Source organism: Uloborus diversus, chromosome 4 (genome assembly GCF_026930045.1).
Source record: "Uloborus diversus isolate 005 chromosome 4, Udiv.v.3.1, whole genome shotgun sequence".
Taxonomy (NCBI): domain Eukaryota; kingdom Metazoa; phylum Arthropoda; class Arachnida; order Araneae; family Uloboridae; genus Uloborus; species Uloborus diversus.
The window spans coordinates 12,542,989-12,568,969 of NC_072734.1; the positions used below are offsets into that span (position 1 = coordinate 12,542,989).

A 25,981-nucleotide genomic window follows, 5' to 3' on the forward strand; every position below is an offset into this window, starting at 1 on the left:
CTGGGGGGCATTATCCCCTTTGCCCCCCCCCCCCATAAATCCACCCATGCTCTTCTAAACTGTTCAAAAACAAAAAAATAATTATTTTTTTTTTAATTTTTGGAAGACGTGTTGTAACTACATAAAGTCCTCCCAAAACTGGGGGGGCATTGCCCCCCTCCGCCCCCCCATAAATCCGCCCATGATTTCTGCTTTAGTCCTAGCAAATAGGCGGTAATTGACTGAATATTTTAAATTGTGTTACCCCATTTGGATAAAGTTTCCGTGGGAAAAATGAATTTCAGCATATAGATAAATGTAGAAGGAATTTAAATGCAGAACCTAATGTAAGACCGAAATTGTCAGACACGACTTCTTTTTTCCACAACCATTCCATTAAGGATTTTTTCAAAGAGAGTTAGTTGAACCTCAAAGAATTTACCACTCTGTTTGTTCCGTTGTATTTGTTTTGTAATAATGTTTTAGCTATTATTTTAGCATGTAGAAATGTTTGTACTTATATATTTTGTGATTATTATTTTTGTTTTTCAAAAGAAAAAAAAAATCATGATAAAAAATAAATAAATAAACAAAAAAATTACTGTGTGTGTGGGGGGGGAGGGGGTGCTTGTCACTTAGCACTTAGTGCACAAGGGGTTCGCTGAATTTGTACATATTTGGGGAGGTTTCGCAAGGCAAAAAAGGTTGGGAACCGCTGCTCCAGATTTAGAATTCTGAATAGTAGCCATTGGCTAACTAAAGTCATAAAAAATGGTAGCCACTTTTGTTTTTAGGTAGCCATTTTTAAAAAAAATATATTCAGTGCAAAAAATAAATAACCTTAAGGGAGATTGCTCCGAATTAAGATGCCAAGGGGGAGACTACTGATGCTCTACTCGAGACGTCTCAGGATCGGAAGTGTGTTGTCATAGCACGATATACGATATGATTTTTCTTTACTAATAATAAAGCTGAAAGTCTCTCTGTTCGGATCTCTGTCTGTCAGGATCTCTGTGACGTGTATAGCGCCTAGACCGTTCGGCCGATTTTCATGAAATTTGGCACAAAGTTAGTTTGTAGCATGGGGGTGTGAACCTCGAAGCGATTTTTCGGAAATTCGATGTGGTTATTTTTCTATTCCAATTTTAAGAACAAAATTATCATAAGATGGATGAGTAAATTACGAAATTATCATAACGTGGAACCGTGACATGGGCACAAGCCAATTGGCGAGATACGAAATTATCATAACGTGGAACCGTAACATGGGAACAAGCCAATTGGCGAGAAAATTCACCATGCATTATTTGTAAATACACTAGTGAACTAAAAGACCTTTTAATCTTTCTATTATGAGCAAAGTCGTGCGGGTACCACTAGAAACAAATAAAGAAACACATGGTCGCCATTTTTGGTGACTAAGATTTGAATTTTTGGTAACTATTTTCAATGAAATGGTTTCCCGCTGGCAACCGCTAATCTAGAGTTTTAATAACAAGGTCCATTGTTTTATATATATATATATATATATATATTTTTTTTTTTTCAGGTGACATTTTTCACAAACTTTTAATCTTTTCACATCGTATTGTCTTTTTTTCACTTCATCATTATCGCTACTATTTCAGATTGTTATTATTTTATTAAAAGTTGATGACACAAAAGGAGGTGAGAGGTGCCATCCCAACGGAAGTTCAGAGAAAAATTAATTACTAATAAAATCAACTACGACATAATTTACATCATTTGTTTCACCCATGGCAGGATTAAATTTTCTATTTAATGCACATTTTTTCCAGAGCAATGAGCAATGCTTCGGATTTACTTCTTAATTTACTAAATGAAAATTTTTCCTAATAGGAGCAAAAGATTTAAAAATATTTACTGGATAAAATTGACTCGAAAATAGAAGAACAAAACACCAATATGCAGGGGTAGACGTGTTCAACTTGTAATATATAGGACATTTTCCACGAAAAAGATAGGACACATTTTGTGAGTAATTTTGCCGTGATAAAATAAACAATACATAGTTTATATCATCAAATTATTCCTGCACTAATTATTATCAATTTTTTCAGTTAACCATACTGCTTACATGATATGAAAAATTATCATATAAGCTTTGTGCAACAATATGATTAAAGTGAAAAAACAACATAAATAAAGCACAAATATTGGAGAAGATACAGCATATAGCATTTCAAGGCTACAATGGAGCCACACAAGAGAGAGACTCAAGAGTTCTCTCGCAACTTTTGGTTGTGTTGGTGAGCTTTCTGCACTGATGAAGAGGCTCCATTGTAGCCTTGAAATAGCTGTATGCCGTATCATCTCCAATATTTGTGCTTTATTTAGGTTGTTTTTTCACTTTAATCATACTGCTTACAGTTAAAAAACTCTAATAAAAATTATAACTTATATCTAGATTTATTATCAAGATTGACCTTTATCTAGAGTTTAATGTTCTTGAAGAAAAAAACTGTTTACTTATGTATGAAAAATATTTAAATATTTTTAAACAAAAATTAAATGTGATATCTAAAGTAAGAAAAAAAAAAGTCTAAGAAGCACAAATTGCAGATTACAGCAGACACGTGTTTCAGCGTTTCAGGGAACGCCTTTTTCAATGCAAAAAGGAATGAGCTTATAGAGGAAAAGACATTCGACAAAAAACTTTTGTTGCATGTCTTTTCATGTCAAAAACAACAGAAATAATGTAAATTTGCATCCTCCTAGAAGTTGCTACCCGCGCAACTACGGGTGGGGGGGGGGGCAAAGGGTATCGACTGTGTACAAAAGGTAAGCCAAAGGGTATTGCTGCTGCCAAGATCTGGCAGTGCGATTCCTGTATTCACACAAGTAGGCACAAATTCATTTCAAATTTTACGGGGTTTGAATCAGAAAGGAATGGACCCCGACTGTTGAACCTTCTATTCTGCTTTTAAATTTACGATTTGTCTTATCTGTGTATGGTTATAAAACTATTTCAATGGTGTAGTTATTCAGTAGTACTTAATAACATTCTAAACTACTGGGCTTATACATTTTTCTTTTCAGTTTTTTTGGTTTTTTACGCATATTTATACTTTTCTGATTGGGATAGATTCCTACAAAGTATCTGACTGTCTTTGAAAATCGGGAAAGTTACAAATTAACTTTCTAATTCTTAAGCATACAAGTAATATTTCAAGATGAGCATTCCTGCAGGTATAAGAGAGTTAAAATGGCATCAATAAAGCATAACAGGGTATCATAGTCCTTTAGCACGGTCGAGCACTACACAAATCCTTTTCCGGAGAAACCTAGGCGAGAGAAGAAGCTTTCTACACAGGATTTTAAGAGGCTCCAACACGATTCTCATCGAAGGAAGAAAACCGTTATTTTTTTATTAGCGATTGTTTGACATTCATAAAGACACTGATTTTATTGAAGAGGAGGCTTCAAATGATCTCACAAAAAAAAAAGCCACAAAAAATGAATGTAAGATTCAAGTCAAATAAGTGATAAATGTACCATGCTTTTTCCATTCTTTGTTCTAAATTCATATTGATATCACTGCCAATTGTTGATTATTTTTGAGCATGTGTTGCAAATAATTAAATATATTGGATATTTTCACATTACAAATGAATGTGAAAGAAAACAACAATTTTCAACTTTGAAAACCCCTCCCAAAAACACTGCCCGCAACACTGAGTTCGAGTGAAATGATGGCATTATAAACACTATTTTTCTCTTTTCATCAAGGTAGAAAGTAAACAAGCCACCAAGTCAAGTGACTATATAAATTATAAACACAATTCTTGTGTGTGTGATTTGTATCTACTCAAGTCTGAATATACTTCTCAGTTAAAAAACGCCACTCCTCATTCTGTGGTGAATCCCATCAACTTTAAGAATTAGTGATACTTCTTTTTATTTAGAAAAAAGTATAAAATAGTTGGCAGTTAAGATTCATATTCTGTGCCAAATAACATCCCAAATCGCGAGAGGCGAAAAAAGAAAAAAAAAAAAGCTTCTTCTTAAAATATGAACTGACGTTTTTTACATTATCCAATTTAACTGCAACTTTTTCATATGTTTTACTTTTTCAACAGACCATCTAATAACATCATTGCCCTTGAGAATTCAAGATTATTTTATGCATTTCAGTTTTAAATTCTCTTTCCGAACTTGTCGAAAAAATCTCCATAAAGCAATGAAATAGGAAAAAGAAAACACAGATTTGAAGTTTTGTACTCACAGTGAATAATCTTCACGTTTATTTTACGTAACACACATTTTACAATTACTACAGCATAAATAAACAAACAGAAACAAATCCACGCGGTTTCAGTTATACCAAGTCTCAGTTTTCTCAAAATACCTCTTTGTCCTTTTTTTTTTTTTCATATTACGATTATACGGAATGAAATTGTAACTTTACTAACCTTCGATTATCAAATGTATTAAAAGGAAACCAAAAAATGTTTTCTAATGCCCCCAAATGCTCCACGAACATGGAAATAAAAAAAGTCGACAAGTAATTTTTAGAATGAAGTGAAGTGATTGTTTATTATTTTTTTTATTGAGTTTTAGCAAGTTATGAAATTAAAAAGAGAATTTCCTCATGTGTCATTATGGATTGAAAAGTTTTGTTTACTGTTTTATTTAATCGTTCACTTAATTCTTAATCTTTCATCCAATGGAATTGAATTTTTATAGATAGATTTTGTGAAATATAATTTTTATTACTACGCACATCACTTCTTGCGATACTTCAGTATCTCCACTTATGAAAACAATATGAGCATTGTTGAAGGAATCGGTGACGAAGTTACAGTTTTTGCAGCATTTATTTTAATCATAATTTTAGCTGCTACAGTTACATTTTTCTTAAACGTAACACCTATCGGCAATGGCAGTTCTTCTCGAGACGTGCTTATTGATTCAAACTCGAATGAGCTGGTAAATGCAAATCTTTTTTTTTTTTTTTTACAAAGTTGGATTGCTTTACGTGTTTCATTCTCATTTGTTATTTCTTGTGTGCTGTTTTAAATTCCTTAGAATTTTATACTTTCATATGTGTAAACATTTAACGAGACGTTTCCAAAGCCATATAAGTATTTAAGAGTTATTAAATGATTTAATTTAAAAACAAAAGCAATAAAATTAGTGATTTTGTGGATTTATAAATTTGACTGTTTTGTACCTATGTGTCGCCCCAATATTGATCCAGTGCATGTGGTCAGAGAGATAAAGATGTATAATTATTCCTCTTCCAAAGTAAGAAAAAATAGTAGTACCGTATATACTCGCGAAAAAGTCGACCCCCTACTTTTAGGCAGGGTTGGCTTTTTGCCGGCAGAAACTGGTTTTTGCCCTGCCAGTGGCAGAAACTGGTTATAACCGGTAAAAACTGGCAGAAACTGGTAGAAACTGGCAAAAACTAGAAAACGTTTTTAATAGCTCTAGTAATTACTTAATGACAGGCAATTAAGTAAAATGAAAAATATAACTCCATTTTGTCATTTCAAAAACTTAATGTAATAATTATTTAATAATTAGTGTAAAAATATGTTAAACAACAAGACTGACATTTCCAGAGCAAAGTAAAATTTATCATAGTTGAAATTGCTATGTGTTAGAAATTTTAGCCTTGTAATGTTGTAAACCTAACAAATTTTTCAGTTTGTTACTTATAATTATTTTGTTTGCATTTAATATAAAGTGTAATATATATATCAAATATTTAAATAAATACAGATTTATTTTATTTCATTAAACTCTAAAATACAAGAACTTGTCATTTTACACTTAATATAACTGAATAAAGCTATTCTCAAAGAGCTTAATCAAGCAGTTAGTCTACTGATAATCATTTACTCGCCTATATGTTCAATCCAAAGTATTAGGGAGTAAATTTATCCTGTAATCAAGAAGAAAGTGCCCACACTTAACTCACAAATATTAACCCTGATTATGTACTTTATACCATTGCTTTACAAAACAAATCGGCCCCTTTTCCCAAAACTTATTTTCTTAATCACGTTGTAACAACTACTCCAAATACCGCATGGTGGTCCAGTTTCAAAAAATGTGCTATAGATGAAAGTTTTGTGAATCTTGCTTGTTCTTTGAGGATAATGCCTGCTAGTTCTGCTGTGATTGAAAGAATCTTTTCAAATTTCTCCGTTGTGCACAACAAATTGAGAAATTGGTTAGATTTAGAAACAGCGTCAAAACTTTTATTTTGTGACAGGCTGCAGCAGTGTGAAAACAATGTAAAATTTGATTTTGAATGGTGATAGTGTTGTAAATAAATTGTATTTGGGTTAATATTTAATTATTTTTCTTATACATTTTCTATTGTATGTCAGGAATTGCATTTATGTCACTTTTTGAGTTTCTGCCATAAATGTGGCAGAAAGGGGTTTTTGCCATGCCGGTTTTAACCGGTTTCTACCAGTGGTTTTTACCGCCTCGGCAGAAACCTGCCAACCCTGCCTTTAGGAGAAAAATCGGGGGGGGGGGGGGGGAAATCAAAAATCCGCGCATAAGTCTAGCCCCCACTTTCTGAAAAATTCGGGAGTATTTTGTCGGTAATTTTGAACGTAAAAGTTTTAAAAAGGAGGAAGATGAAATGTAATAAAAAATTTTATGTTATAAAACGTTCGGTTATTAATTCTTTTGCACAACAAGGGTTCACTTCTGCAATCGCGATTTTTGTAAAGGGTTCTATTTTGCTGTTACGATTTTTGTAATTTGTTGCTTTTATTTTGAATAAATATCAATAAAATTCTGCCCTGTAGCCATATTTCATTATTTTTATTTTAAAAATGAACACTAGTTCGCTACTATCGGTAGAATTCATGAGTATGGCAATTCCTGCACTTTTTGCGTAGTCGGCCATTTACTGTAAATATTTTGTCTTTATTTCAAGGTCAGACCATGTAAAATTATAGCAGAACGTGTAAGTATTTACTCCTATAATGTCTGCTTAAAAGGGTTGGACTAAAAGCTAGAAAATGTTCGTGTTTTGAGTGTTTTTTTTCCAAGAAATGTTTGGGAAATATTTCCAGAAGTTCTGCCCCCGTATAAGTCGACCCCCTAAGTTCTAACCTTATTTTTTGTGCTAAATTTCTCGACTTATATGCGTGTGTATAGGGTAATAAAATATGAATCATTAAAACGTAACACAAAATGCATCAAGAAAAAAACTTTGGTTATAGTTTAAACTGGAGTACTGTAACATGTGCAGGAGGAAATTGTAAACAATGTACAAAAATTTTATATTATGGCTGAATACTAGAAAAACATTGCCGAGCATTTTTAGAAGAGTTTGTTGATTTAAATCAGCTTGCTTTAAATCAAGTGAATACGAAAAAAAAATCATTGCTTGAATCAAGTGATTTTTTTAACAAAATCATTATTTAAAATCAGTTCATTTTATTTTTATAAATTAATTTTTCATTTTTAGAATGTCTTGCCCTAAATTAAACTACATTGCATTATACAAGCTTAACTTCGAGAGGAAAAACTACAAACAACAATGCTAAAACATATTCATCTCATCATAATGTATAAAAATTACGCTTTGTGTAAAAAACAGATGGAGGAAGAAATTGCAGAGGAATTTTGTATTTTAAGGGACTGTGATACATTTACTAGTCCATTTTTTTGACAAACGCCGATTTCAATCTTTCAAACAAAAGGTTAAACTTTTGCCAAACTTGAACTCCAATGTGATTTACTGTGATATCATTTGAAAGCTGGTAGGGTTGACCAGTTTTTAGTAGATTTAACGGAGTATAGCTCAAACGATTGTTTTTGAAAATGTTGTTTACAGATTTTGGCGCTAATTCAACTTTTGTACATTAAATGTTAAGAAATCTTGTAGCTCCCTGAAAAATGTAACTATCTTGATGCAAAAGTTTCATTTTATAGGATTTTGTCGACTTTTTTCAAATATGTTCTTATTTTGTGTGCAGAATTTCAGAAATTTGTTTTTTGGCTCATTTTTCTTCTATCTATTGTAATTCGGTTGTGATTACGAATTGGGCACGATAATATTTGGTTCTATGCTCCACTTGGGCTCTTTTAACACCCCCCTTTCTTTTGCCAGATTAGTTCAAATTCACCCTGTATATTTTCATCTCAAGATTGGATAAGTTTTAACTACAATGAGTATATTAAAGTACTAATTATACAATATAATATAGATATTGTCATACACAAATAAATATGTGTAGCAAAATCAAATAAAGAGTTTTACTGTACACTTCATAGTTTGCATACCAGCTGTGATTTCAAGAGCAACCGATGTGAAAACAAACTTTTAATTGAAAGCTTTAAATCAAAATGTTTAGACAAAAAATTTCCAAAACTTAATTTGACAAAAAAATTTCACGTTTGCAAGGCGGAACAGAGGTCCTTTTTAAAACTGGCAAAACTTGTTGTTTACTTCCGAAAAGTTGTGCTGTTTATAGAAAATTGCTTTGAATAGGTCAGTGTTACAAAGGTGTACTGTATTATTGTTGAAATATCTATAATCACACTTTAATTGGTTAAAGCAAACTTGGATAAATAACGTTTTGCTATTGGTCAAGGCTTACTTGAAGCTCTCTCCGAGGTTCTAAATTTTCTTAAGTTAATCCTTTTCTTTTGTCTATATTTTATTTTATCTATTTCTCATTGGTTGTTTTACATTAGAAGCATATTGATTGGTTAACTTACTAATCGTGGACTAAAACTATAAATAGTCTATGTGCTTACTCTACTTTGGTTCTTTGGTTATTAAGTATTACATATTTTGCCATTGTTTATGTAGATAGTTTCTTCAACATTAATAAATGTGTTTTCGATCCACGGCATGATAATCATTTAATATTCTCAACAATTATATAATGTACATAAAAAAACTTGTTTATTTTACATTTTGTAGAAACATTGCATGTTTATATTTACAGGTATCAGGTCCTGGTTCTTCAAGAAGCTTGGAGCACTCCCAAAGTAATGAAAATCGTGCAAATAGAACCAGAGCCTCAGATTTCTCTTCCATTCATTACGAACTAATCAGAACTGAAGATCAAAATGGTACATTGTCAGGTTCGTCTGAAGCTGAAGCAACAGACGACCCTGAAGAGCTAACTTCTGAGGGAGAACATACCAATACCCCAATTTATCCCACTATTCCCGATTCATCTTCCCCCTCTGGATTCTTCACCATTCCTTCAGAGGAAGGAAGTGAAAGGTCAACAGAGCAACTTCATTCTGAGACAGATGCAACAGAACCACAGAGTTCACCGCCACCTCCTGGATTCTTCACCCCTCCTTTGGGTGGAGAAAATGTCAGAACAACGGAGCAGGAGAATTTAGAACCTGGTGAAATTCATGTTAGATTAAAATCTTTAGATGACACTGAGAGGACAGTGGTTTCCTTTCAGACAACAAGGATAATTGATTTCAAGAGGTAAGTTCAGAAAGCATGAATATACAGGGTGTCCACCCTTAAAGTGGACCAATAGCTAATTCCTAAACCGTTAGAGATAAGCGTATAGTTCCATTTTGAAAATATCTTTAAATTGCGCAAAGACTCAAAATTCGTAAAATTTTTGTCAAAAAATGAAATTTTGAAAAAGTTACAAAATTTAACTTTTTATACAGTCCCCCAATAATAGCAATGATATTTAGTAAAACATTCTGGACACACTAACATTTACAACTAAAAAAATAAACTCTTCTACGACCAAAATTGACCGAGTTATGAAGTTTTAAAAAATCACTATTTTTGAAGATATTATGACGTGACATCAGCAAGTGAGCTCTTAAGGGTAGAGCCGCTATGTAGATAAGCCGACGCATCAGCTTGTTTAGCCATTTTGGATCGGATTTTTCATTTTTGCACTGTTTGGGTTACCACAGCAAAGTTTCGGATTTCGCCAAATTTGCATAAATTAATATTTTATTTTATAAACAATTCACATGCTGCTAATAATTGCTTACAGTGAACCCCAGTGGCAGAAACGATGCGACAGGGCGACAATGTCGCGGACAACAGAACCCTATCGCGGACAGTTCTGTCCGCACTAAAAAAAATAAAAATTGTCCGCAAAAAAAAATAAAAAAATAAAGCTGTCCGCACCTGTCGGACATAATGAACTGCTGACGCAAGGAGAGAATGATCACACACCTGATTATTCTTATTTGCCTGCCTGCCGCACTTATAAAACAAAACAAAACGATCTTTTTCAAATTGTTTACTGAAAAAGTAAATCTGAAATCAAAATAACGCATATTTCTGTGTACAAAAAAAAAAAGTCGGCATATTTCTGTGATGCAAGTGATACTTAACTAACGTATTGAATAATTTTGCTTATTTGTTTTTATCATATCGTTAGCAGTGTTTTTATAAAGTTCTCTAAAAACGCAGTGTAAGAACTTTTTCTTCCCACTAATGACTTTTTCTTTTCAAGACTCCGAATTTTTGGTGAATATGTCAGTGATATTAATAAAATTCAATATGCACCCCCGTTAAATGGTAATTCTAAAATTATTTTATTTTAATAAACTTTTTTATACTTTTATTGCTTCCATTTTGATAAATGCAATCTGATTGCATCCGATATGAGAATTGAAATTTTACTCTTTTTTTTCAACCTAACTTTGCTTCATATTTAGGCAAATAAATGAAAAGTCCATTAAAACCGCATTTTAAAACGAAACTCTGTTTTTGTTTGAGTCAAAAACTTAACTGCTGAATAGATGGTTTAATTTTAGTTTTTCTGCAACTGTGTCTATAGATATTAATGAATTGTTTATCATAGGCTTCTAAAATGCAATTCTAAAACAATTTAAAAAAAATTCTTTTATGAGCCATTTTTATATTTTCAAAAAATGAATTGATTTTTCACAAATAAAATGGACCCTGTGAAAAATCCTGGACAGAGCCCTGTTCAATAGCCAACGCATGTTTGCAAATGTCAGGTGCCCACCAAGGACAGAGGGGTGAGGGGTCATCAGATTGCACCATTGAAACTTTTAGGAGGTAATTTGAGAAAGATTTTGGTCTCAGTTTTGGGGGGGGAGGTCTCTTTCTTGGGAGGGGAGTGCTTCAAAGAATTTGGGGAAGTGAACCATCGTCTTTGGGGGGAGGGGGTCCTGCCTTATTTCAAAAATAATTATTTAAAAAGACTGGTTTATTATTTTTATTGAAACCACGCCCGAAATGTTGCAGACAGGTTATGAAGTTCTAAAATCTTGTCGCAGACAGCTACAAAACTTTTTGCCACTGGACAGTGAACAATAAACCAATGCGATAACTCACCAGAAAAGACAATCACTCAAACATGCGCTCTGATCCAAAGATCCAAAAAGGCTGATCTTAAGTTGATGCTTGGGCTCGTATATGTAGGGGCCTTACTTAAGGGCAGGTATGCGAATTGACAAAGTGTGTTAAAAGGTTTAAATTTGTTTTGGGCCTTGTTATCAGGGACAATATTAACGATTGAAAAGACTTAGCAAAAGTGCTATTTATAAGCTCAAAGTCTATTTATGGTTAAAAGAGGGGGGGTGGTATTGAAGTGGTTTGTCGTTCTGTTTTAAGAATCACTAATTTCCATTCCCCGAATATCATTAAGTAAATGAACATTTTTTTAAAAATTCAAATCAAATATTATTCATTAAACAATTATATTCTCTTTTTTTTTGTTTAAAAAAATATTTTTGTTTAATGTCGGGGGATTTTTGTGCAATAACGTGTTGCTTATTGTCCTCATTAGACCAAAACTGATGTTGCTCTAATTTTTCAGATTGCTATGAGGACAGTTGTTTTTAATATTTACTTAGGGAGTAAAATTTTCATTGTCATAGTTACAAATCATCTGTGGTTTGATTTTATTCATATTTTTTTCAGGGCTTAACTCAAGCATACGTTATCAAAAAAAAAAAGGTTTCTGTGTGTAAAATTATGTTTTTTCAGAAAAAATCTAAAGTTGAACTTAAACAGAAAACCTTCATCTCCATACAAAATTTCGAGATTACTAATTCTCATCATTTAAGATTGATCAGAAATAAAAATACATGATGGTATACGCTGTAAATTAGCTTTATGATAAGTGTACTTGTGGATATCAGCCATAAAATCTTTATCTTTACTTCCGCATTTCTTTTTTTTATGGATAAGCCTCATATTACCTAGTCTAAAAAATTAAATCATAATATTATGACAGGTGCAAATTTCTTAGTCATTTCTATTCCATTCCATTTGTGGAAACAATAAACCCAACCAATAGGCTTTTGCAATTTGTGATTGCGAAAAACATAATTTAAATTTAAGATTATTTAAATTCAATTGTTTTTAAAATCTTAAATTCAAATTATATTCTTCACCACCATGAATTGCGATAGGACCCTACTCTATGAGAATATTTAAGTTAAGGAGCACCTAAAGTATTGCATTGTTCAGAACCTCTAGCATTGTTTCAGAAAAAGAATTTGTTGTAAAGAAAGATTCAATCTACCGTTTTTATCGTCTGCTCAACTTTTTTTTTTCTTTTTTGGCCGGAAACTTTGGTTACAATCATTAAATGAATTGCTTAGAAAAGAAAAAAACATTTTTTCAGCATTACAAAATTATCATCTGTCCTCAGAAATACCATGACAAAAGTTCTTAATAATTCAAACTTTCACGGTTCTCCTTTTCTTTTAAATATATACTTTTTTTCCCTTTATCAGTACTCTGTAAATTTAAATACAGTGATAACCTTTTACATAAATTGAGGTACAAAATATGTTTTCCAATCAAATTCATGTATGGAAATTAGATATTCTTGAAACAAATAAGATTTTAAAAAAGCTTTTAATCATAAATATACCTTTGAGCTTATAAATAGTACTTGGAGAGTCTTTTCAACTATTCGTATTTCCTCCTGATCACAAGAACCCAAAATGAATTTAAACCTATTAACTCACTTTGTCAATTCGCATACATGCCCTTAAGAGCTATCTCAGCTTTTTTTAACCCTCTCATTTAAAATTTAAATAAAAAAAAAATTTTAATTTTGAAAAATTTTCATTGAATTTGGTACAGTTATACAGGTTGTTCTGATTTAACCAGCAATACCTCTTTTTTTGCAACCGTTAGTTCTAGAGTGATACTTCCAATCGCAAATACAGTAAAACCCCTTCTAATGGACACCCCTCTTTTGCAGACAATTTTTTTAATTCCCCAGTTCCAATGCAAATAACATTATTAAACCCCTGTCCTGCAGACACCTCCCTATTGCGGATAAAAAAAATTGTCCCGTTAGTGTCCCCATTAGAGGGATTTTACTGTGTATTCAAAATCAGATGCAGAGTTAAGATATTAAAAGTTCGGAGCAAAAATAAAAATGAGTCAAAAATTACAAAATTTAACTTTTTATACGAACTCTATGTCCCTTAATTTATATTTAGAGAAATAATCTCCATTGAAAACTATTACTGACACAAAAACTTAACGTTTGTCCAAGCAAAACTCAAAGAGATATTCCAGTTTAAAGTTTTAAGGGACCATAATACAAAAGATGAGATTGGAACTTATCGTCCTTTCAAAAGAATAACAGGTTGTCAAGGGAAAAAAAAAAAAAAAACAAGATATTTATATTTGTCATTGCTATTCAAAATTGAATGCAAATGTTATGCCGTGATGCTCAAAAACACTACAAAACCTCGAACAATTTGAAAAACCACACTCAATGCACACAACAAAATCAAACCAAATTTATAAAAACACGGTAAAATATGGTTTACTAAGAAACAGAAAGACAAAGTAAGAGGCTCCATTTCAGCAGTCCTCTAGTATTTGTGAAGCTGGTCAACTTCTTGAATAGAACTTCATGGCTGCAAAGAGCCCTGTATTATAATTTAAATTTAGCATGTAATTTTCAATCAATTCTTACTGATGATTTATGTAATGACTTTGACTAGTATGATGCGGTTTAACTTTTTTTTCATTTCAATTCTTTAATCTGCATCACAGGCTGCTGGAAAATTTTTTTTACTGCTGGGCTAAATACTTAAATCGTTTCATTCAAAACAGTATTTGTATTTCTCAAAATATCTTTTATTTTCAGAACTCACTTTTCTGAAGACCTTGAGAATAATAGAACTGTTCGTTTAATCTTCAGTGGCCAACTACTTCAGGATACCGCAACATTGCTATCATATGGAATAAGTGAAAACAGTGTGATACATGTTCAAATTCTGTCTGCACAAGCAAGACAAAACACTTCCCAGTATAGCCAAAACAGCGACTTAGACTTAAGTCATTTGCTATGGCCTCTTCTATCAGTTATTTTAGGAATTTGTTGGATACTTTATTTCAAATATCCAGATTTTTTCAATTTGATGTCTTTAGGCATGTTATTTCTCTTCACTGGAAGTTTCGTGTATTTTTATAGTCAAGTTCACAACCGATAATATACAAAGAATTAAAACTGTATTGTCTGCTTGTAAATTATGCCTTAAGATTCAAATATTAAAACTTGTAAAAAAAAATCTGAAAATAAAAGTTTTTGTATTGTACAAATATACAGTTGTAAATAGTGAGTTGTCTTTTACATTTTTGTTTTTTGATATACAGTAAAACCTCGTTACGTCGTCACTCAAGGGACCAAGAAAATTCGACCACTTATGCGGAGTGACCACTTAGGTAGAGTGGGAAATTAAAGAAAAAAAAAAACGCCCAAAAATCACTGAAATACTTTCGTGAATTGCTGTAGAATTCGCCGAGAAAAACAATGATTATGAAATCAATAACCTATAAATTAGAAAAATAAAATAAAAAGGAAGACAAAAAATTACCTTGTTATAATTACCATATTTTATTACCTCTTACTTTGGTACATTAAAATAATCTGTCAATGTTGATTGATGAAGCTGTTGATTACTAGAAAAAACTCTTTTTTCTACCATACTTAATGCTTTAAAGTCTGCGTCTGTCGTTCCTTGAATGGATGTTTAATACAATCGAACTTTTTCCAGGTGTTCGATTGCTTCTGTTTTACTGGGTGGTGGAGTGCTCAGACACTCGACATCACTATCCTCACTTGAACTACTCTGTTTTTCTTTTAAATATTCAGTAGTCAAAGCTTGTACAGTCGCTTGAGAGCAGATTGCAATGTCGTTGTCAATGTTAACAAAATCATTGACGCTGCACCCCTTTTCATTTGCGATTTGTAGCAAAGTTTCTAGTGGTTCTGGGTCGATGACGGCTTCTTCGTTAAAGTTATCTTCTGATTCTGCATTTACCACAAAACCTGCATGCTGAAAACAATTTGAAACAGTTTGTGCTGTAACCGAACTCCAACTTTTGTCAATGTAGTTAATTGCATCTAAAACTGAAACTTCTTTTTTTTTGTTTCTATCCAATGCTTTTTTTTTTATCAAGTCCTGTACAAGCATTTTTTTGTACCTTCATTTAAAGTCTCGAATTATGCCTTGATCTAAGGGCTGTAGAAGAGCAGTTACGTTTGGGGGAAAAAAAACAATTTCAATTGCTTTTAAATTTTCGGGCTGATTGTGGGCTCTACAATTATCAACAATGATGACAACCTTTCTTTTCTGCTGAAAAAACTGAGAATCCAGCTTACGAATATGTCGTTCCCAAATTATTGTTGTCATCCACGCATTTGAATTTGCCTCATATTCAACTGGCACGGATTTAACATTTTTAAAGCAGCGAGGCTTTTTGCTTTTGCCTATCAGGAGTGGTTTCAGTTTTTCATTTCCGTTCATATTTGCTCGAAGCAGAACTGTTAGGCGCTGCTTGCTTGCTTTTCCAGAAGTGCATTTTTCACCCTTAAATGATAAAGTTTTGTCGGGGAAAAGACGGTAAAATAAACCTGTCTCATCCAGATTAAAAATATCTGAGGCATCAAACTTTGATAAAATGTCCTTGAGAACACTATTTTTCCAGATTTCTATAGCGTCACCTTCAACAGATGCTGCTTCTCCGCAAATTGTTTTAAAGGATAGGCAATGTCTGTCTTTAAAACGTTCCAGCCAACCATTGCTGCAGCTGAAATCTTCTATGTTGAACTCCTCGGCAATTTCCAAGGCTTTTTCTTTGAGAATCACAGCAGAAATAGGCACATTTTGTGACCTTGCATGTTTAAGCCAGCGAACTAGAACCTCTTCAATCTCGTCATACTTTAATTTTCTCATCCTCTTTCTTTTGTCTTTGATGTCAGATTCTTCAATTATTTGTTTTGAGAAAAGAATACTGTTTAAAGTGGTTCTGGGAATACGCTGCAAAAGCTGCTTTCGAAACATTCGACTTTTCGAAAAGGGAAATTAAGTCCTTCTTCTCTTTATAAGATAACCAGGTAAGTTTTCGTTTTCCAGACATGTTAAAAGCTTGATCGAAACACGATGCTGCAAGAGAGAAAACAGCCCTTATAGCGGGGCTTACTCGCTGTGAAATGCAGTCACAGTCAGAAGTGGTCACAAATGACTAAGGAAAACGTCTACACTAAGAAGAGTTGCAGAAAGAACTGATGCTTTGAATAACCAGCTAAGAAGAGCGACATTTCAAGCAAGGCTAGGATTCCAAGAATCGAATACCCCTAAATGGATGAAATGCAGCAATATAGAGCTATTGTCACTCATCAAAAACTCAGAGGCGATTGCACTGCAAAACCTTTTGTTCCCTAATGGAAATTTTTTCGATGCACCTGGAATTCTGGCCACATGGCCGAGTTTAAAACTCTGCCTTCCCCCTTGTCCCTTTGTCCTCTCATCAGTGTGCTGCTCAGTTGCTAATCTTGTCGCCCGTGAGTAATGTGAATGACACTTCCTACCCTTTTCTTCTCGTTCTGAAAGAGCTACACATTCTTTTCTATAATTGTCCCTCATATCACTTGTAGCTTTCTAATCCTCTACCCAAGGGTGGAAGTTTTAAACTGAAATTTAGGTTTAAGAAAATAACCATCACATATCATTTCTACCCAGTCCGATGCTATTTTCTAAGATCCGATAAGAAAGGAAAATTTTAGAAAACGATTTTTGGGTGACTAGTTAACCGGGGTAGAATTAATTTTGGTGACGAGTAAACGAAGGTCATTTTATATTATTGTGACTAGAACCTTGTCGGGACCGATGACTTAAACGGAGTGACCACTTATCCGAGTGACGACTTAACGAGGTTTTACTGTAGTTTGAATTTTATTTTTAATTTCAATAGTTAATATTTCATTATTTTTAACGTCTTAATTGAAAAGTTATAAGAACGTAGACTTTGCTTTGAACGTGATTTGTAGCTTTGAGAGGACTTGCAGATACTTAAAGTGACCTTGTTTTCTTGAAGCTGGTACATTTGTTCATTCATGTTTCAATGTACAGTAGGCACTGCTTAATGTGATTACGGTTAATGTTATCAGAACACAAAGTCCTGGAACACTTGTATGTTGACACACATTAAAAAAGTCGGATATTGTAATCAGAGTTTCCATTTATTGTTATCACTTTTTCATAAACTTTCAAATTTTCCCCGGTTTTTGTTCCTCAAGTGTAGCATTTTGTGGTTTTCAATAGCAGTTCAAAATTTTTCTAGGAATGAAGCAACAGAAAGTTTGCCCCCCAGTGACCACAGACTCCCCCTAAGAAAACTTTCTTTTGTACCTAAAAAAATTCAGTCGCTGGACATGTTGCAGGCATTGATGTAGGACCTCCATTGTTGCCATTACTTTGTAAGTTGTTAAAAAATTGTGTCGAGATTGAAAACAAAGCGAAGTTAAATTTAAATTAAAACAACAAGCAAGACCATACTGGAAAAGCTGAATGTGGTTTGAAACTGGTTTACGAATGTCAGGGAAAACAGTCATATTTTACTACACCTATTAATATAGGATTAAAAATTGCATAATTTAGCTTTAGCTTTTTATAATTCAGATATTTCCATTCTGTTAATTTAATAATTTATAATTTTAAACTGCGTTCATTTGAGTTATTGTGATTTTAATTTGAGGTTGCCAAAATAAATGGACCTTAATTGGAAAAAAATAATTATTTTGTGTCTCCTGGATTCTTTTCGGTTATTGTTATCAAATTATATTTGTCCCAAAGTGATCACATTAAGCGACGCCTACTGTACTTTTACTCGGGGCTGTCCATCAATGATGCCACTTTTTTAAAAACACATTTGATCTACTCCACTCTTTGTCAAAAAGTTTCACTTTCACCTGCCCTTATGCTCTATTACACAGGGGTGATTGTGAGTTCATCAAAAAATACCTGAAAGTTTCAAAACGAGAACGGAGGGGGGGGGGTGTAATCTTTGGCCCCTATTACCCTATTACTTAAGTGCACTTTTGCCATAGTTTTAAATAGTTCTGAGTCAAAATTTTGTGTGTACATTTAATTAAATTTTTACTGGATTACAAAGTTACTTTTGAGCTGGTGTTATACAAATTATCTTCACATTTGTCCATCTTAAGGGATAGGTGTCCATCTTAAGGCTCTTGCAGGTATATTTGATGAGTATTATATAATAATTAAAAAAAAATTGCGGAGCTGGGAGATAAAAGCATAACGGGAAAAAAAACATAATTCCGGTATTTTCGGACACGAAAATACCGGAACACAATCACCCCTGATTACATAACCATATTATCATAAATTTTTTTTTACTTCAACCAAAATGTGTGATGCAGGCTTTTAAACACCCTCTCTTTCCTTTTTCAACTCCCAAAGTGTGACATCATTTATAGACATTCCCTTACATCTGAGAGATCTTTTTTTCCTTCTAACCAGGAAACATCACGAGTTCAGTAATCATGAAAAAAGTTAAAAAAGGTCGCATTCAAAAGAGTATCTTTAGGAAAAAATTTGACCCAAATATTGTGTGCCCTCGTCCTTTTGTTTTTGAGATATGGGGGGTAAAAGTCTGTCGAAATCTTACGAAAATTCGGCAAATTCAAAGACTTGGCGAGAAATTGAAAATACCACGTGATTTCATCGCCTGCATCTAGCAAGACTCTCATTCCCATTTCTGGTCATCTTGCAAAGCGCGTAAACGATGTTTTGAATTAACCCTTTACTTGTGTGTGTAAAATTAAAAAGTAACTATGAAGCCTGTAAAATGGAAATTAGAGAGCTTTATCCAGAGGAGCTACAACTTTATAACGAGATTGAACGTAGGATTTAACTTTGTAATCGTGATAATAATGCATTTCAGAATTTATGTGCATTTCAAGTGTGTTTTACTTAACTAATTTAAGTTTGTACTCTTGTTATGAAATGTCTTGTAAGTAATTAATAATTATGTACGAGAATTAATATGAATAATTAAAAAAAAACATATATCATATTGAAAATAAAATTGATAGTTTTTGATGTTGAAAGAAAATGATCATGGATTGTAGTATCCCAGCTCTTATTTATTTTTTCAAAAGTTATTATCATTCATGAAGTTTTATTGTTTGACCACTGCTAGCGAAAATGTTTATAATAGTTTTTAATTTAAAATAATAAAAAAATAATTAAAAAAAAAAAGAAAACAACGGATAGTAAATGTCAAAAATTTGCACAGCAAAACTAACGATGTTGGAAATTACTTCATAACAGATTCTTATCAAAAATTTTATGGTCGACGTTCATTACAACAACCCCTGTAGTTCGAAAAAGTCTGTCACTGCAACTGAAAGTCGCTATAACGTAAATGCACATCATATTGCATGTTTAGTCATTTTTAAAAATACTGAAGTCACTTTTACCAATTATGTTTCACGTTAAAAGGGAATTCAAATACGAAGCAAAATAAAAATTAATACAGTTATTTTTTTTATTTGACTTGTTAGAGGACTTACACATAACTTGAAAACGATACACATAACGAAAAACACACTGGAAATAACTGACAGAAATCGTTTTTTTTTTTAATTTGAGAACATGGTTTGAAATCTTTAAAAATGTCGTTTTCTTAGTATTTAGATACTGTTGAAAACTTCAGATTTACGACTTTAAAAAAAAAAAAAAAGACTTTAAAGTGTGTTTACCCTTTCTCTACGGTTATCATATTTTTTTCAAAACAGTTTCATCATCGAATAAACTCTTTCAGTGGAAATATTTCACCCGCAGAAGCATAAAAGTTTTAAACACCAGTTTTTTAACGGACAGTCTTAAGAATAACAAAAAAGTTTAAACTTTGAACGGTATATTCAAATGTATTCAGTTAATACGTTCTATTGGATGCTAAAATATCATTACATCTGTGAATTTTAAACGAGATTTTGTGCTCGAACCCTATGACAGATCGGTCGCAGTAATAGGAGGTCGTTCTTGTTGACTGCAGTTAGGAGCGCACTGGTGGGAGGCCACTGTGACCTCCCAAAAATTTTCCTTATTCGACAAAGTTCGTCTGACAGTTCGGCAAATTAGAGGACATAATTACAATTTTTTAACTCCCGAAAGTCACTTTTCATACATTATTATTTACGCATACTCATATTTTATCGCTCGGCAAAATTTGAATTTTCTTTCGGTAAATTGAGAATTTTTGGTTTCCCAAAAGTTTAAGCTCGGGGCACCTCTCACTGTATGTTTTAATTTGCTTTATTACTACAGTAAAGTGTCAAAAATCAGAACTAATTGGTACCATTGGTAGTTTGAATTTTTGGAAATAACCAAAAAAAAAAAAAAAAAATACCGTTTAAAAAACAGGATGTCAATCGATCAAATAAAGTTACAAATATGTGTGTACATAACGTACAATACAGCACATAACCCCGACACTATGTGTTGACAAACCTATTAGTTACTTATCGCTAGCGCCGCGACGATACTTTGTTTCTGCAAAACACACTTCTCGATACATTATTTATTGAGAGACTGACAGTTTCCAACATTTCATCTGGAAAGAACTTTCTTTTGTGACTCGAAAAATTTGCACTGATGCCAAACTTTATTTATTTTTTGCTTATTAAAATTTTCCAATGGATTTCCTTGCCATTTTGCGGGGCAACTATAATACTCCACCTCTATTACATCTGCAAACTAGTGAAGTAAAATCTACTTACATCTACTACTACTACCTAAAATGCTAAAAGACATTTTTATCTTGACCTTCTCCATAACATTTTACAGAGGGGAGGTTCAAATTAAATTATTCGAGAAAATTACTTTTAGTTATTCGAAAAGCAACAAAAGACACACCCACACTCACATTTCTGTAGTTGGAAACAATATTCGAAGGAACTCCCCTTGGGGTCTAGGGGATTCGCCAAAAGAAAATATGATTTGAAGTCAATATACATTATATTTCCATTGTTTATACAATAAAATAAAACAAATATTTCGGGCGGTGGCGTTTTCCCCTATACAGTTGCACGTTAATGTCCCGGAACACAAGCCCCTAAAAATTTCAATGCCGCAGTCTGTGCCACGACACCCCGCGCCATGGTAGTCACCCCGAGTAAAGAATTAATGCGATATTTCTCACGCGCTTTGGTGGTGACCAAATATGGAAGTGAAATGTCTTGTCAGATGCAGATGTTGAATTCGCGCCGTACCTTCCATTTCTGAACAAAACTCGCTAAATTTGGCGACTTTACTAAAAATTTCGGCAATTTTTAAGACATCATATTTCGATAACGTGGTCACGAGGGCACGTAGTTTCAGTGCCATAAACATGTTTTCCAATGCTCTTTCGAATGCCACCAATTTGGAATTTTTTTTAATTTCCTTGATCGTGATGTTTCCTGGTAAGGATGTTATTTTTGGACACACCTGTCATTAAGGGTGGTGAGGGAGGTCAATTTGAGAAATATATGTATTCACATGTAAGTGAGCATGGTTTTGGCTGTAATATACATGAAGAATATACCTTTTGCCCTCCCCCCCCTCTCCCCTTAGATAATTTCAAAATGACAGGCCTGCTTTCGGCCACTTCAAAATTCAACAAAAATTTATTCTGATCAAAGAATCAATCATGGGACTGGGGTGTTTTGGTGATGATCTTCGGACGAAACCACTATAGTTGGGGGAAACCTAACCTGGCAGCATTGTATTGCTGTGACTAGGATCAGCATAAATGCTGCTAGGTTAGGTTTGCCCCCAACTATAGTGTGATTTTGTTTCTATGTTATTGTGAGAAAAGTGAAACTTATTAGAGTTTACACAGAGAGAGTAAAGTACAGAGGCATAAGCAGCAAAATGTTGCGCACTTTTAGTGACTTTTTTCTCAGAAAAAGTCAGACAGTGGTGGAACATGGTGTCGACAGGACTTATGTGCTCTAGGCTTTATCAATGGTAGCATTAACTTTGGAGCAACAAGATGCAAATTCTGAGGACTTAAGCTAGTTTTGTGATGTTGAAAAAAAAAAGAGTATCTAAATTTAATAACTACACATACAGTTTTTGAAGCAGGTAAGTTTGAATTTAATTCTTTTTTGATACTTTTTTTACGATAAAATTCTTTAAATAATCAAAGAATGAATATTTTGAGGATAAAGGCATACTTTAAGTACCTTATCTTGTTCGACTACAGATTAAACAAAGTTCTCTTAAACTGTATGTAAAATTCAGCATGAAAAAAAAAAAAACTTTTTTTTATATTGAATTAGCTGTTTTATTGGATCAAAATTTTAGTTGGTGGTAGTCAAACTGGGTAGTAGTCGGCTATTTAAGATTAATTTTGAAGCTTTAACAAACTCAACACTTAGTATTTTGTTATTGTAGAGAAAAGTTCACACTTTCAAATAGTCCTCACTAGTTCTTGAAAGAGAACTTCAATTTTGTGTACAAACATGCTGTCACTGTTTGAACCACCGAAACTTTACAAACTCTGCTGTGGAAAATTTGTTTCCACAGGGAGTTAAGAGCTACAATTTCTACAGACAAGGGATTTACTTTAGATGCATAATTTATATAATGCTTATAATTGCTACATAAGAAAAACTCTTTCCAGTTTCTGAATTGTACACTACAGATGCACAAAATAAAACATGAAAGAATTTATGATCGGAAAAGACATTTTTGACACAGACGTGTTTTTAAAACCTAGGTTTTACTTTAACTAAGAAAATTCAATTCAAATATTAAGACCTTTAAAAATATATTATAAAAATTATTCTAATCTTTCAGATGTATTAACATTTCGTTTTGACTGAAAAATATTTTCGAAAGAAAATATTTCTCGTGATACTTGTTAAATTTATTAAAAATTGCTTTAGTAGTTCATTTCTGCAAAGAGACAAGAGAAAAATTCTCATTTGTTTGCCAAGCTTTGCCTTGGGGGAGGAAAAAGGTTACTTTTTCAATGGTCAACTAGGATCAATTGAGCTTGATTTCTGGAAAAAGTGATATCATTTTCACTAACAGACATTTTTTAGGAAATCTAATTTTTATGGGATTTCTGTAAGACCATGATATTTACCACACATTTCTGATAAATATCGATAAACCATAATATAGAAAAAGAAAAACATCAGTGGGGGAAACCCCACTAATGTTTTTATTGTTTATATGGAAGAACTATATGTAAGGTAAAGTAAAATATTTTAATATATTTGTAGTATAAGTATTATGAATGATTATTTTCAAAATGTAAAATTATGAGTATGTTTGTAAAAAAAAAAAAAAAAGAGCATACTATTTAACTTTATTTGCTTTCAAAACCAGATTATGAGAAATTCATATTGGTAATAGTGTTTGTCATTTGTTTGATATGGATTAATTTAAATAGACTGCTTCAATTAAACTCTGCATAAAGGGAACATTTTATTCATAAAAATCAACAAGACAATTACAATACAGCTTATATATCAATAAAACATTCACAATGAAGTCTATCTTGAATAAATAATACATCTCTGGAATAATATGACCTGAAATATAGAGTTATGGAAGGCTGAGAACCTGAATAATAGAACATTTAAAAATGAATTACCTAGTAGCATTTGTTTAGTGCTTGAAATATTCTATAAAAGATGCAAATTTAGAAAAAAATAAATAAATAAATAAATAAATAAAAAGAAGACTACTTCAATGCATTAAATATGTATAAAAACACTAGAGCAGACAAAATACTTCTTGGGTCTCAACAGACAGAATACTTCTTGTTAACAGTTTTAACATGAATTTAAACTGCCATTGGGATTGGTGCTGTTTCCTCGATTTTTTCTTCATCTATTAAGTTCATTATAAACAACAGATGATAAAATACATTAGAAATTATAATCATAATATTTAAAAAAAGCTACCACAATGCTGATGTTACAACTGCAAGACCTAAAGAAGGAGATAAAAATAAAGAAAATCAAAGTTCCAGTTCTTTTTCCTTTTCAAAACTTGCCTATATTTTAACTATTTTTGTCTTCAAATAAAATTGTGATACAAAATATTCATTAACATGCAGGCATCTCATTTAGCAGAGCTTGGAGGGGCTTGGAAAATTAATGTCTTTACGTATAAGTGAGCACGGTTTTTACTGTTTTCTGATAAAAGTTGCATTGAGTATACACTCTTTGCCGCCTTAATAAATAAAAAAAAGGTGGTCCTGTTAATATGAGACACATTAGGGATGTACTAATTAATCAGTTATTGGCAACATTGCCGATTATTAGCAAAATAAATAAATAATAATAATTTAAAATATTATTTCTTTTAAGTATTCTTTGAGCAAGAAACTAACTGTATAAATTTACTAACAATGATGAAAAAAATACATAAAATGGAATAAAATATTTTCCAAAGTAAATATTTTCTTCATTTTTATTTCATTTTCTGTAGCTGAATTGGTAAAACTAATCAACTGAATTTCATTTTGCTATAAAAGAGAAGTACAGTAAAATCCCTCTAATGTGGACACTAACGGGACAATTTTTTTTCCCCCAATAGAGGGGAAGGAGGGGAATACATTCCGCAGGACAGAGGTTTAATAATGTTATTTGCATTGGAACTGGGGAATCAAAAATTTACCACATAAGAGGGGTGTCCATTAGGAGGTGTTTTACTGTACTTTAAATATTTTGGTTATGAGAAAATAATGATAGTGCATCTAGATTGAACCATCATTTTAGTTTTTCTTAAACCACGTGTTAATTGTACCTAGGGATAGCCAAACATATTGTACCTTAGGACAGGTTCCAAGGTACAACATATGCATAAAAAAAATGGAATAATATTCTAATCTTATGTAGTCTTTTAAACACATTTAATGTTAAATAATAATTCATTCTTCATAATTCATTATTTTAATTTAATTCATAAAACAAAAAAAATATATATCTATTTTTTTTTCTGGTGCAAAATTAGTTCAAGTATATGGCTGTTTCCTGAATCATGAAGACTTTCCCATAGTACAACAGGATGTGTCCCAAGGTACAATAGGATGTTGTACCTTGGGAGAGCTTGGAACTTTTACTTTAAATGGCTGGCAATATTTTATTTTCTTAAACTGCATGAATTAAAAAAAATATGTATTGCATAGTTATACACTCTGTCACAAAAAAAAGCACCCAGAAGAAAATGAGCTACACTCACGAAACTTGGCAGGCCCGTAGTGTATAAGGAGATAAGATGATGATTGAAAATTCAAAAGGAAAGATAATTTTATTAAGCAGTTACAGCATGCAAAAGGTTACAAATCAGTAAGAAGTAATGTCACCTTAGGTAGCTCTATACAAGCCGAAACACGACGTGGCATCTAATCAATTAAGTCACTTATAACCCCCTGCGGAAGATCATGCCATAATCTTTGCAACTGCATCGTTAATTCCCCTGTATCACGGGATGGCTGCAGTTGCCTTCCCAGCACGTCCCAGACATGCTCTATCGGCGAAAGGTCTGGTGACCTGGCAGGCCGTAGCATGTCATATCCTTGAAGACAATGTTGAGAGAGTCGCGCAGTATGTGGACGAGCATTGTCCTGCTGATAAATGGCACCTGGGCGACTTGATAGCATAGGCAGAACAATCGGTGTTAAAATGCTGTCCACGTATCTGCGAGCTGTCAAAGTGCCTTGGAGAACAACTAGAGGCGA

The 25,981-nt window shown here is 32.6% G+C and overlaps 2 protein-coding genes across 3 annotated transcripts in view; one reads left to right on the plus strand and one right to left on the minus strand.

The window, feature by feature from the left end:
* The first annotated feature begins 4,526 nt into the window (after nt 1-4,526).
* Nucleotides 4,527-14,532, plus strand: LOC129221164 (transmembrane and ubiquitin-like domain-containing protein 1). Its single transcript, XM_054855614.1, has 3 exons — nt 4,527-4,929; nt 8,931-9,433; nt 14,076-14,532. The coding sequence occupies exons 1-3, from the start codon at nt 4,768-4,770 to the stop codon at nt 14,419-14,421; spliced, it is 1,011 nt and encodes a 336-aa protein (XP_054711589.1). The 5' UTR covers nt 4,527-4,767; the 3' UTR covers nt 14,422-14,532.
* A 9,173-nt stretch (nt 14,533-23,705) lies between these two features.
* Nucleotides 23,706-25,981, minus strand: part of LOC129220401 (V-type proton ATPase subunit F-like) — a 36,732-nt gene continuing 34,456 nt past the window's right edge. For both annotated transcript variants that reach the window (XM_054854815.1, XM_054854816.1), the window contains one exon: nt 23,706-23,825. The gene's annotated coding sequence lies outside the window, so the exon portion shown is untranslated. The remainder of the gene's footprint in view (nt 23,826-25,981) is intronic.

Excerpts from the sequence above, each read along its gene's own strand:
- LOC129221164 (XM_054855614.1), top strand. The coding sequence starts at position 4,768 with ATGAGCATTGTTGAAGGAATCGGTGACGAAGTTACAGTTTTTGCAGCA. Across the intron at positions 4,930-8,930 it reads ATTCAAACTCGAATGAGCTG|GTATCAGGTCCTGGTTCTTC; the intron begins GTAAATGCAAAT and ends TTATATTTACAG. Across the intron at positions 9,434-14,075 it reads AGGATAATTGATTTCAAGAG|AACTCACTTTTCTGAAGACC; the intron begins GTAAGTTCAGAA and ends TTTTATTTTCAG.